The 12,823-nt window shown below is 45.0% G+C and overlaps 1 protein-coding gene across 1 annotated transcript in view; it reads left to right on the top strand.

The window, feature by feature from the left end:
• Nucleotides 1-12,823, top strand: part of POLR3B (RNA polymerase III subunit B) — a 129,620-nt gene that overhangs the window by 67,949 nt on the left and 48,848 nt on the right. The window contains exon 18 of the mRNA XM_056569913.1: nt 6,753-6,962. Coding sequence (XP_056425888.1) covers nt 6,753-6,962 — 210 coding nt within the window. The remainder of the gene's footprint in view (nt 1-6,752; nt 6,963-12,823) is intronic.

Here is a 12,823-nt window from a genome sequence, read left to right as displayed (position 1 = left end):
ATACAAAAAAAAAAACCTCGGTGAAGAATGGGAGGATTGGCACCAGACGCTCGATGAGTATTAATATGTCGTAAAGGAATGAATATCGAGCAGCACTGGAAAGGAATTAAAGTTATGGCAAAATGGACTATGAAGTTTATATGGGAAGAGAATTTTATCCTTGCATGTGTAGTCAGAGAAACAGTGCCACTCTTTCCATAGGTGTCATCTGGCATTGCAGTTCAGCCTATTTGCCTGATTATCTGCAAAGCCAGACAGAGCCTATGGACAACAGCTGAGCTTGTGCAACGTCACTAAATTAGAAATATAAATTGTGCATTGGAAATTTGAATCCATTTTATTTTTTTTTTTTTTTTTAATGAAAGATCTTTAGGACTTGTCATTCGTACGTCTGATCAGTAATATCTGGCTAATTGAAATACATGGGAGTTGGGTAAAGCTCAGGCACAAGAAAGCTTCAAAACCGCTGCTTTACTTTAGTGGGCATGGGAAGCGCATTTTCAAATGATGGACACCACTGGCCTGTTCTGTGCATTGTTTGGGGGATTTTGCTGGTTAGACTTTTATAATATAGTTATTTTTACACCATTTCATACCTGTAGCTCTTTGCCCTACCTGCCTTCAGCACCCCAGTCCTGCGGCTCTCCAGCACCAACTCCCTGCGGCTCTCCAGTCCTATGGCTCGCAAGCCCTATCTAGCTGCTCCTTGGGTCTATGGCTCCCCAGCCTTACCTAGCTACGGCCCCTCAGCCCAGCCTAGGTTTGACTCCCCAGCCATACCTAGCTGTGTCCCCTGAGACTTAACTGGGTGCGTCCCCTTAACCCTACCTAGCTGCGTCTCCCCCCTTTTGCCTAGCTGCGTCTCCCCCCTTTTGCCTAGCTGCGTCTCCCCCCCTTTTGCCTAGCTGCGTCTCCCCCCCCTTTTGCCTAGCTGCGTCTCCCCCCCCTTTTGCCTAGCTGCGGCTCCCCCACTTTTGCCTAGCTGCGGCTCCCCCACTTTTGCCTAGCTGCGGCTCCCCCACTTTTGCCTAGCTGCGGCTCCCCCACTTTTGCCTAGCTGCGGCTCCCCCACTTTTGCCTAGCTGCCGCTCCCCCACTTTTGCCTAGCTGCCGCTCCCCCACTTTTGCCTAGCTGCCGCTCCCCCACTTTTGCCTAGCTGCCGCTCCCCCACTTTTGCCTAGCTGCCGCTCCCCCACTTTTGCCTAGCTGCCGCTCCCCCACTTTTGCCTAGCTGCCGCTCCCCCACTTTTGCCTAGCTGCGGCTCCCCCACTTTTGCCTAGCTGCGGCTCCCCCACTTTTGCCTAGCTGCGGCTCCCCCACTTTTGCCTAGCTGCGGCTCCCCCACTTTTGCCTAGCTGCGGCTCCCCCACTTTTGCCTAGCTGCGGCTCCCCTACTCCTGCCTAGCTGCGGCTCCCCAGCCCTATGGCTCCTCAGCTCTACCTAGATTTGGTCATCGAAATAAAATGAATAAAAGTGAGTGTGTTATAGCAGGAAAAGGGCACGGCTTGGCGTTTAATGTCTAAATCTAAATGCACCTAAATCTGGCACAAATAAGCTAATCAGTACCAACGGCTGTCCGGGCATGCTGAAGTTGTACAGGGTGGGCCATTTATATGGATGCACCTTAATAAAATGGGGAATGGTTGGTGATATTAACTTCCTGTTTGTGGCACATTAGTATATGTGAGGGGGGGGGGGGAACTTTTCAACATGGTTGGTGACCATGGCGGCCATTTTGAAGTCGGCCATTTTTAATCCAACTTTAGTTTTTTCAATAGGAAGAGGGTCATGTGACACACCAAACGTATTGGGAATTTCACAAGAAAAACAATGTGCTTGGTTTTAACGTAACTTTATTCTTTCATGAGTTATTTACAAGTTTCTGACCACTTATAAAATGTGTTCAATGTGCTGCCCATTGTGTTGGATTGTCAATGCAACCCTCTTCTCTATATACTTCTATATACTACTATATACACCACAGGAGAAATGCTAGCACAGGCTTCCAGTATCCGTATACACTGCTATATACTACTATATACACCGCAGGAGAAATGCTAGCACAGGCTTCCAGTATCCGTATACACTGCTATATACTTCTATATACACCGCAGGAGAAATGCTAGCACAGGCTTCCAGTATCCGTATACACTGCTATATACTACTATATACACCGCAGGAGAAATGCTAGCACAGGCTTCCAGTATCCGTATACACTGCTATATACTACTATATACACCGCAGGAGAAATGCTAGCACAGGCTTCCAGTATCCGTAGTTTCAGCTGCAGAATGGGCAAAACAAAAATTGGAACAGGACCCTCAGTTTACGCAGAAGATTTTGTTCAGTGATGAGGAAACTTTTATGTGAATGGTGAAGTTAGCAAACAAAACCACCACTATTGGTCTGACACTAACCCACATTGGATAGATCCCTCCAAGACTTTTGGAACACAAAAATTGATGGTATGGTGTGGTATATGGGGTACAAAGATAGTGGGGCCATTCTTCATCAATGGAAACCTCAAGGCCATTGGATATGCGAAATTGCTACATGATGATGTGTTTCCCTCTTTATGCACTGAAGCTGGAACATTCCCTGAGTTTTTCCAGCAAGATGGTGACCACCACATTATGGGTGTCAGGTCCGAGCATTCCTAGATGAACAGTTTCCTGGAAAGTGGATTGGTCCTCGTGGGCCAGTTGAATGGCCCCCAAGATCTCCCGATTTGACCCCCTTAGACTTTTATCTTTGTGGTCATCTGAAGGCAATTGTCTATGCTGTGAAGATACGAGATGTGCAGCACCTGAAACTACGGATACTGGAAGCCTGTGCTAGCATTTCTCCTGCGGTGTATATAGTAGTATATAGCAGTGTATACTGGAAGCCTGTGCTAGCATTTCTCCTGCGGTGTATATAGTAGTATATAGCAGTGTATACAGATATTGGAAGCCTGTGCTAGCATTTCTCCTGCGGTGTATATAGTAGTATATAGCAGTGTATACAGATATTGGAAGCCTGTGCTAGCATTTCTCCTGCGGTGTATATAGTAGTATATAGCAGTGTATATGGATACTGGAAGCCTGTGCTAGCATTTCTCCTTCGGTGTATATAGTAGTATCTAGCAGTGTATACGGATACTGGAAACCTGTGCTAGCATTTCTCCTGCGGTGTATATAGTAGTATATAGCAGTGTATACGGATACTGGAAGCCTGTGCTAGCATTTCTCCTGTGGTGTATATAGCAGTGTATACGGATACTGGAAGTCTGTGCTAGCATTTCTCCTGCGGTGTATATAGTAGTGTATACAGATACTGGAAGCCTGTGCTAGCATTTCTCCTGCGGTGTATATAGCAGTGTACACGGATACTGAAAGCCTGTGCTAGCATTTCTCCTGTGGTGTATATAGCAGTATATATGGATACTGGAAGCCTGTGCTAGCATTTCTCCTGTGGTGTATATAGTAGTATATAGCAGTGTATACGGATACTGGAAGCCTGTGCTAGCATTTCTCCTGTGGTGTATATAGTAGTATATAGCAGTGTATATGGATACTGGAAGCCTGTGCTAGCATTTCTCCTGTGGTGTATATAGTAGTATATAGCAGTGTATACGGATACTGGAAGCCTGTGCTAGCATTTCTCCTGCGGTGTATATAGTAGTATATAGCAGTATATATGGATACTGGAAGCCTGTGCTAGCATTTCTCCTGCGGTGTATATAGTAGTATATAGCAGTGTATATGGATACTGGAAGCCTGTGCTAGCATTTCTCCTGCGGTGTATATAGTAGTATATAGCAGTGTATACAGATACTGGAAGCCTGTGCTAGCATTTCTCCTGCGGTGTATATAGTAGTATATAGCAGTGTAATACGGATACTGGAAGCCTGTGCTAGCATTTCTCCTGCGGTATATATAGTAGTATATAGCAGTGTATACGGATACTGGAAGCCTGGGCTGGCATTTCTCCTGCGGTGTATATAGTAGTATATAGCAGTGTATACGGATACAGGAAGCCTGTGCTAGCATTTCTCCTGTGGTGTTTATAGTAGTACACAGCAGTGTATACGGATACTTGAAGCCTGCGCTAGCATTTCTCCTGTGGTGTATATAATAGTATATAGCAGTGTATACGGATACTGGAAGCCTGTGCTAGCATTTCTCCTGCGGTGTATATAGTAGTATATAGCAGTGTATACGGATACTGGAAGCCTGTGCTAGCATTTCTCCTGTGGTGTATATAGTAGTATATAGCAGTGTATACGGATACTGGAAGCCTGTGCTAGCATTTCTCCTGCGGCGTATAGAGTAGTATATAGCAGTGTATACGGATACTGGAAGCCTGTGCTAGCATTTCTCCTGCGGTGTATATAGTAGTATATAGCAGTGTATACGGATACTGGAAGCCTGTGCTAGCATTTCTCCTGCGGTGTATATAGTAGTATATAGCAGTGTATACGGATACTGGAAGCCTGTGCTAGCATTTCTCCTGCGGTGTATATAGTAGTATATAGCAGTATATAGAGAAGAGGGTTGCATTGACAATCCAACACAATGGACAGCACATTGAACACATTTTATAAGTGATCAGAAACTTGTAAATAACTCATGAAAGAATAAAGTTACCTTAAAACCAAGCACATCATTGTTTTTCTTGTGAAATTCCCAATAAGTTTGATGTGTCACATGACTCTCTTCCTATTGAAAAAACTAAAGTTGGATTCAAAATGGGCAACTTCAAAATGGCCGCCATGGTCACCACCCATCTTGAAAATTTCCCCCCTCACATATACTAAGGGGGGTTATTAAAGTGTATCCATATAAATGGCCCACCCTGTAGTTTAGCAACAGCTGGAGAAACCCTGGTTGGGAAACACTCGTCTATTGCATACAACCAAAGGCTGTCCGGGCATTCTGGGAGTTGTACTTTTGCAACAGCTGACAGAAAACACTGACCTAGACAGTGTAATTGTAAACTAGAGTCTAAGAATCTTACGAACACTTTTACTAAATCTGTCCTTTTGTACTCCATGTTCTGGCTACCTGCAGCCACCACTAGGGGGAGCATCTGCATACTGCAAACTGTTTTACTTTGAATTTCGTTAAACACAATATGCAGATAACGCCTCCCTGGTGGCACATGCAGGTAGTTGCAATGTGTGCTTTTAAAGGGGTACTCCGCACCCCTAGACATCTTATCCCATATTCAAAGGATAGGAGATAAGATGTCAGATTGTCGGGGTCCCGCTGCTGGGGACCCCCGGGATCTCGGCTGCAGCACCCACCTGGACGGCTTCCACCTCTCACCGGGAACGCTGGAGGCTTCGGATCCCGCCCACAATGGCGGACGAGCGTGACGTCATGACTCCGCCACCTGTGCTGTCACGTCCCGCCCCCTCAATGCAAATCTATGGGAGGTCTACGGGAGATGTCTAGGGGTGCTGAGTACCCCTTTAAATCTTTGCCTATGCAGCGGGACTTCAGGCTAAAAAGATAAATAAAATAAAAGTAATTTTGGAGCCAGAGTGTATGCATACTTTACACTACACTAGGTAGGGGGATACTTTAGGAAGGGGGTAGAGATGAGTGAACTTACAGTAAATTCGAATCGTCACGAACTTCTCGGCTCGGCAGTTTATGACTTTTCCTTCATAAATTAGTTCAGCTTTCCGGTGCTCCGGTGGGCTGGAAAAGGTGGATGCAGTCCTAGGAGACTCTTTCCTAGGAATGTATCCATCTTTTCCAGCCCACCGGAGCACCTGAAGACTGAACTAATTTACGCAGGATAAGTCGTCAACTGCCGAGCCGAGAAGTTTGTGACGAATCGAATTTACTGTAAGTTCGCTCATCTCTAGTTGGGGGATACAACAGCTGGAAAACAGCAGGTTACGTTCATAGGTAGAGGACTGTATTCCTAAAACAGGACACTATCACGCTTGCCCATGCATGCTGGGAGTTGTAGTTTCCCAACATCTGGTGAGCCGCAGGTTTTCAGTCCTCTGTGTTATAAATTTTCTCTCGGCTGGATGTTGGTTTCATTACACTCGACCTCTATCATTCTTTAGTGTTCCTTGATGTGTTATTAAACCAACAAAACGCGCTGCGATCACTGCTCGGGATAAAGCGCTTTGTGCCTGGGACCTTTTGTTGTTTGGAAATCACCTGCATAATAACCTCGGTAATTTTACACGGCTATAAAATGTTTTGAGGGAATTCTCAGTCTAACAATACGAAACATCTGACATGTTATGAGCTGAAACCTAACATGAGATCAAGCTAGAAACCCTTGTTGTGCGGTGGGCTAATCACATCAGTATGCCGGGGCCTGGCATCTTATAGCTATAGGCAAAGGCTGCGTATTCACCCCTGAACTATGGCAAATATGGACCAGAGAGGGGCTACTGTGCTAAATATATGTGATGGCCCCTTCAAGATCCTGGGGGTCCCCAGAGATCAGACCCTATGATAATATAATGATCATAGTGGTGTTTGTCACTTTAAAAGGTGGTGATACCGCTTTAGAGTCGGGTCCCACATAACACATATGCTGCGTATTTGCTGCTACGTATTTTTTCTAAAATCTGCTGCAGAAAATATGCAGCATAAACACTACATGTGACTCTACCATAAAGCCTGTGCAGCTTGTGCAGGATTGTCAAGGCAAACGACTGCTTGTACGGTCGTGCTATAAATATTAAATATTATTTTTTAATATTTGTATGATTTTTTAGTTTTTTTCGTCTTCAGGGACTATTGGCTACAACCAGAGGAATAGAATCGACACGTTAATGTACTTACTGGCCTATCCGCAAAGGCCGATGGTGAAGACAAAGACTATTGAACTCATAGACTTTGAGAAGCTTCCAGCCGGACAGAACGCCACAGTGGCCGTGATGAGTTACAGCGGTTATGATATTGAGGACGCCCTGGTGTTAAATAAAGCCTCTTTAGATAGAGGTAAGTGACAATATTGGGAATGTGCTATCAGAAAATGACCTTTTGCTTAAAGGGGTTATCCAGGATAAAAATGTTTTTTTATATATCAACTGGCTCCAGAAAGTTAAACAGATTTGTAAATTACTTCTATTAAAAAATCTTAATCCTTTCAGTACTTTTGAGCTGCTGAAGTTGAGTTGTTCTTTTCTGTCTAAGTGCGCTCTGATGACACCTGTCTCGGGAACCACCCAGTTTAGAAGCAAATCCCCATAACAAACCTCTTCTACTCTGTGCAGTTCCCGAGACAAGCAGAGATGTCAGCAGAGAGCACTGTTGCCAGACAGAAAACAGCAACTCAACTTCAGCAGCTGATAATTATTGAAAGGAGTAAGATTTTTTTAATAGAAGTAATTTACAAATCTGTTTAACTTTCTGGAGCCAGTTGTTATAAAAAAAAAGTTTTTTTTCCTGGAATACCCTTTAAATCAAGATTTTATGTTTAACATTTTTTTTATTTATTTGGTGATGGATTTTATAATTTTCTATTTTACTATTTATTATATATTTATTATATTTATTTTATATATATATATATATATATATATATATATATATATATATATATATTTATATATTCATGTATTTATTACATACCGTATATTATTTATTATTATTTTATAATCCTGAAAACTTGCAGTTTTAGATCTGGCCACTAGGTCTTAAAGGGGTACTCCGCCCCTAGACATCTTATCCCCTATCCAAAGGATAAGGGATAACATGGCTGATCGCGGGGGTCCCGCCGCTGGGGACCCCCACGATCTTGGCTGTGGCACCCTAAACACCTGGTGCATGACGCGAACTTCGCTGTGTGCCGGATGACTGGCGATGCGGGGCAGAGGCTTGTGAGGTCACGGCCACGCCCCCTCAATGCAAGTTTATGGGAGGGGCGTGACGTCCGTCACGCCCCCTCCCATAGACTTGCATTGAGGGGGCGTGGGCGTGACATCCCGAGCCTCCAGCGCTGCACCCGATGCTCTAAACGAACGCCGGATGCAGCAGGGAGATCCTTAGGCTAGGGGATAAGATGTCTAGGAGCGGAGTACCCCTTTAAACTATGTTGAGGCTTCATGTTCTGGACAGATCATTTTTCAGAAATGCCTTTTCTTCTTATAACAGAGAAGGAGTGCAGTGAAAAGTTACACCAGTAGAATAATAACACTGGATTCCTTTTGAATGACCTCTAATGGTCACAGAGAATGCTCAATAGTGTCTCTAATTCATGTAAATATGACATGTCTTGTCTGTTGTCTATGGTCCATGGGTCCTGCCGTAAAGCATATCACTAAATGCTGTGAAAACAGCTGAGACAAGATGGCAGCCCCCATAATAGTTACAAAAAAATTATATAAAAAAATCACTGGAAAATAGAAAACAGACTAGTAAAAAAGCATGTTTAAAGGGGTATTCCGGCCTTAGACATCTTATCCCCTATCCATGGGATAGGGGATAGGATGTCTGATTGCAGGGGTCCCGTCAGAGCAGTGTTCCCCAATCTGTGGGGGTTTTGCCCGTTCATCCAGAAGAGCATTTGTGAGGCCAGACACTGATTTTGGATCAGGGGGCCTAGATCGCAATCTCCGTTCTTGTTAATCCCAAAGGTGCTGATGGGGTTGAGGTCCGGGCTCTGTACAACCAGTCAAGTTCATCCACTTCACACCCCCCTGCCCCAAATCTTTATGGACCTTGCTTTGTGTTCTAGGGCACACTCACGGTGGAACAGAAAAGGCCAAACCTAAACTGTTCCCTCACAGCTGGAAGTGACAATTGCCCGTATGTCTTGCTGAAGCATTAAAGGGGTACAGGATAGGGGATAAGATGTCTGATCGTGAGGGTGCCGCCACTGGGGACCCCCATGATCTCCCTTCTGCACCCGGCGTTTGTTTAGAGCGTCGGATGCAGCGCCAGAGGCTCATGACATCACGGCCGTGCCCCGCTCGCACATCACGGCCAAGCCCCCTCAATGCAAGTCTATGGGATCTCCCATAGTCTTGCATTGAGGGGGCGTGGCCGTGACGTGACAAGAAATGCTCGGCCATGACGTCACTTCCTCCGTCTCGCATCAGTCTCCGTGCACCGGATGTTTGGGGTGCCGCAGCCGAGATCGCAGGGGTCCCCAGCGGCGGGACCCCCACCATCAGACATCTGATCCCCTGTCCTTTGGCTAGGGGGATAAAATGTCTAGGGGCGGAGTACCTCTTTAAAGGGGTTATCCAGGAAAAAACTTTTTTTTATTTTTATATATATATATATATATATATATATATATATCAACAGGCTCCAGAAAGTTAAACAGATTTGTAAGCTACTTCTATTAAAAAGTCTTAATCCTTTCAGTACTTATGAGTTTCTGAAGTTAAGGTTGTTCTTTTCTAAGTGCTCTCTGATGACATCTGTCTCGGGAAACGCCCAGTTTAGAAGCAAATCCCCATAGCAAACCTCTTCTAAACTGGGCGGTTCCCGAGACACGTGTCATCACAGAGCACTTAGACAGAAAAGAACAACCTTAACTTCAGAAGCTCATAAGTACTGAAAGGATTAAGATTTTTTTAATAGAAGTCATTTACAAATCTTTTTAACTTTCTGGAGCCAGTTGATATTTAAAAAAAAAAAAGTTTTTTTTTCCTGGAATACCCCTTTAAAACCCTTCAGCACTTGTGACCCCACTCAGTAATTTTAGGTGTTCTCCTCTTTGACTAGGTTGCTGTGGTCCCTAAACGCTTCCACTTCTCAATTTCATGACTTGCGGTGTTGGTTTCCAATTCAGTACCGCACTGGTATTACCGAGCTCTATAGAACGACACATTCTATCACTAATTTTTGAAAAGGCGACTGCATCGATTTTATATTCTTAAGCAATAGGTGTAAAGGAAACCTCCAAATCCAGTCATCGCTTCTGTTACTCCTATTGCCCCAGGAATAAAAAAAATCCAGCCCAATTCTTTTGTCTATATAGGCTATATGGCATGATTTATTATCATTGAAAACCTATGCATGCTCTGCCAAACCAAGCGTGCATGTGTACGGTAGGGATGAGATCCAGAGCGGTCAGCTAAATGAGTGTTCGGGTACGTTCACACTAAAGGTTTGGAGAGGAATTTCCACGAGTAATTCTGCTCGCTTATTCCTCTCCAATTCATTCAGCAGTGAAAAACCCCCTAGTATGAAATTAAATTTCGCGTCCTAACCCCACAGGACTCAACGTATTTTTTTTTCAGTCCGCCTCACTTCCGCGTGAAATTCGCGAGGATCTTGCTAATAAGGTCGCCTATGCCGCGCTGAATTCCCCACTGATTTCTGTGCGGAATGAAAAGTCATTTTTGAGCGTATTTTTTCAGCGAGAATTCCGCGCAAATATTAATCAGTGTGAACATACCCTTCAGCTGATGTATTGGCACCGGTCTCCCTTTCTTCTTCATGTGTTTGATGGGTCGTAGTGTGATCCCCAGGGCTGCAGCCATCTATTCATTCCTACCTTCTGTTTGCAAAACAAATTCCGTCCATACCTTTATTTTTCTAACCGGCTAATTGGATTTAGAATTTAGGGAGGGGGGGGGGGGGGGGTCATTAGTGAGAAATAAATGAGTCTCTAGTCAGAAGGACTCGGATCACCTTTCCTCCTTTATCCACCCCACACACGCCAGCCTTTTCATCCCCCTAATAGACAAGATGGCCAGGACCGGTTGCTAGGCTCCCGTAAAATAATTCCCAGACATCTATCCTTAACATTAATGTCGGCTGTTGCTTCTTTTGCGCCTGTGTCAATACAAGTGGAACCAAATGGGAGATTTTTTTTGTTTTTGTTTTACCTCCTTCTGTAAAATAGAATCTATAAGAAAAAAATAAAATAAAACAGTGTTGGTCGGCCATTGTGTAGTATTCATGGCTGTCATTCAATAGCTCCCTCCGTCTCTTGGAGAAGTGGCTAGCGGTAATATTAAGCTTGTATGGCAAACGTACGGCGCTCTGCTGCCCATTATTGAGCACGCCATTAAGCAGAGGAGTGCGGAGACTGAAAAAGTCCCTTTTATTTTGGTTGCGGGACCTTATGAAAGAATAGCGCGGAGGCGTCTGTCCATCGGGTGATGGTTATCAGAGGTGCCAGTCTTTTGTCAGGGACCATTGAAGCTTGGTGTTCAGTGCGTGTCATCTCTCGGGGTCTTTAGCAGGCACATGTAGCCCTTTTTTCATGGGGATTTAATTCAAGACCCTCAATAGATGACCCCATGCAGGAGCTGCCTTTGGCGTCACTGCTTTTTTTTCTAAAGTTTAAGCTCGATGGTTACTTGTATATGTATAGATGTACTAGTTATCTTCTGGTTGATGGTGATGACTCTTCTTTATATCACCATGCAGAGTACCTGGCATTGCCCGTTCTTCCTACCTAAACTTTGCGGGAGAGTAAAAGCATCAATGACTGTCTCATCCTCATATCTTGTCTTCCTATTCTTAAAGGGGTACCCCTACTCTTAAAGGGGTACTCCGGCGCTTAGACATCTTATCCCCTATCCAAAGGATAGGGGATAAGATGCCTGATCGCGGGGGTCCCGCCGCTGGGGACCCCCGTGATCTTGCACGCCGCACCCCGTTAAAATCAGTTTCCGCAGCGTGTTCACTCCGGGTCTGATTACTGTCGCTCACGGGCCGAAGCATTGTGATGTCACGGCTCCGCCTCCGTGTGACATCATGCTCCGCCCCCTCAATGCAAGCCTATGGGAGGGGGCGTGACAGCTGTCACGCCCCCTCCCATTGACTTGCATTGAGGGGGCGGGGTGTGACATCACACGGGGGCGGAGTCGTGACGTCACTATCTTTCGTTCCCGTGGTCGGGAGCCAGAACCTCCAGCGCTGCCGGAAGCAGATACAGGTGGGTGCTTCGTGCTATATTGCCGGGGGTCCCCAGCGGCAGGACCTCCGCGATCAGACATCTTATCCCCTATCCTTTGGATAGGGAATAAGATGTCTAGGGGTCGAGTACACCTTTAAAGGGGTTATCCAGGAATAGAAAAACAAAACTAATTTCTTTCAAAAAAACTTCTGTCTCCAGGTTGGGTGTGGTTCTGCAGCTCAGTTCCATTGAGGTGAATGGAGCTGAGTTGTAATACCCCACCCAACCTAGAGACAGACAGGGAGTTGTTTTTGAAAGAAATTTGCTCTGGTTTTCTATTTCTGGGTAACCCCTTTAAGCAAGCTCTGCAGCCCAAGAGTAACACGATCAGGCGATGTACTGAAAGTTCCATATACTTACATGGGACTTCAGACAAAAGCCCCGACCCTTGCAATACATATATAGTTGGGATTAAGGAGGGTATTCATATCTCTAAAACGTGTCCCCTATCCAAGGGGATAAAAAGTTGATCAGGGTGGCGGAGGTCTAACCTCTCGAACCCCCAGCACCAATTATAAGAGCTGAGAAAAATTGTCCCCCCAAATGACTGGAGTCTGTGGTCAGTGCACCCTTCACTCTCTGTGGGGATTTTAAACATTGCCTTAGTACGTTATTTGAAAACTGCTCTAGGGGACTCCACCCTGTTTCCGCATAAGGAAGCATTTTAGGTTGCGGACAGCCCAGAAACCTGCAGTTTACCATGCCCAAGAGAAGCCATGAATATATAGCTTAGATGTATACATTTATAGCTACATTTTGGGGGTTATTGAGGTCTCAAGTAAAAGCAGCCTTGATGTTCTCACATGATTTTCAGGTTATGACTTACACTGGGTTGTGCCGTTCCCCTTCAGCTGTGATTGGTTGTGCTCAGCTTTCCTCAGGGGCGGAAGACCTATAGATTTTCTAAAGATCTGTGCATGGTTCTGCTTGGCTGTCT

This window comes from Hyla sarda, chromosome 4 (genome assembly GCF_029499605.1).
Source record: "Hyla sarda isolate aHylSar1 chromosome 4, aHylSar1.hap1, whole genome shotgun sequence".
NCBI classification, from domain to species: Eukaryota; Metazoa; Chordata; class Amphibia; order Anura; family Hylidae; genus Hyla; species Hyla sarda.
The sequence above is the reverse complement of the archived record's forward strand: the minus strand, read 5'-3'. Positions and strand labels throughout refer to the sequence as shown.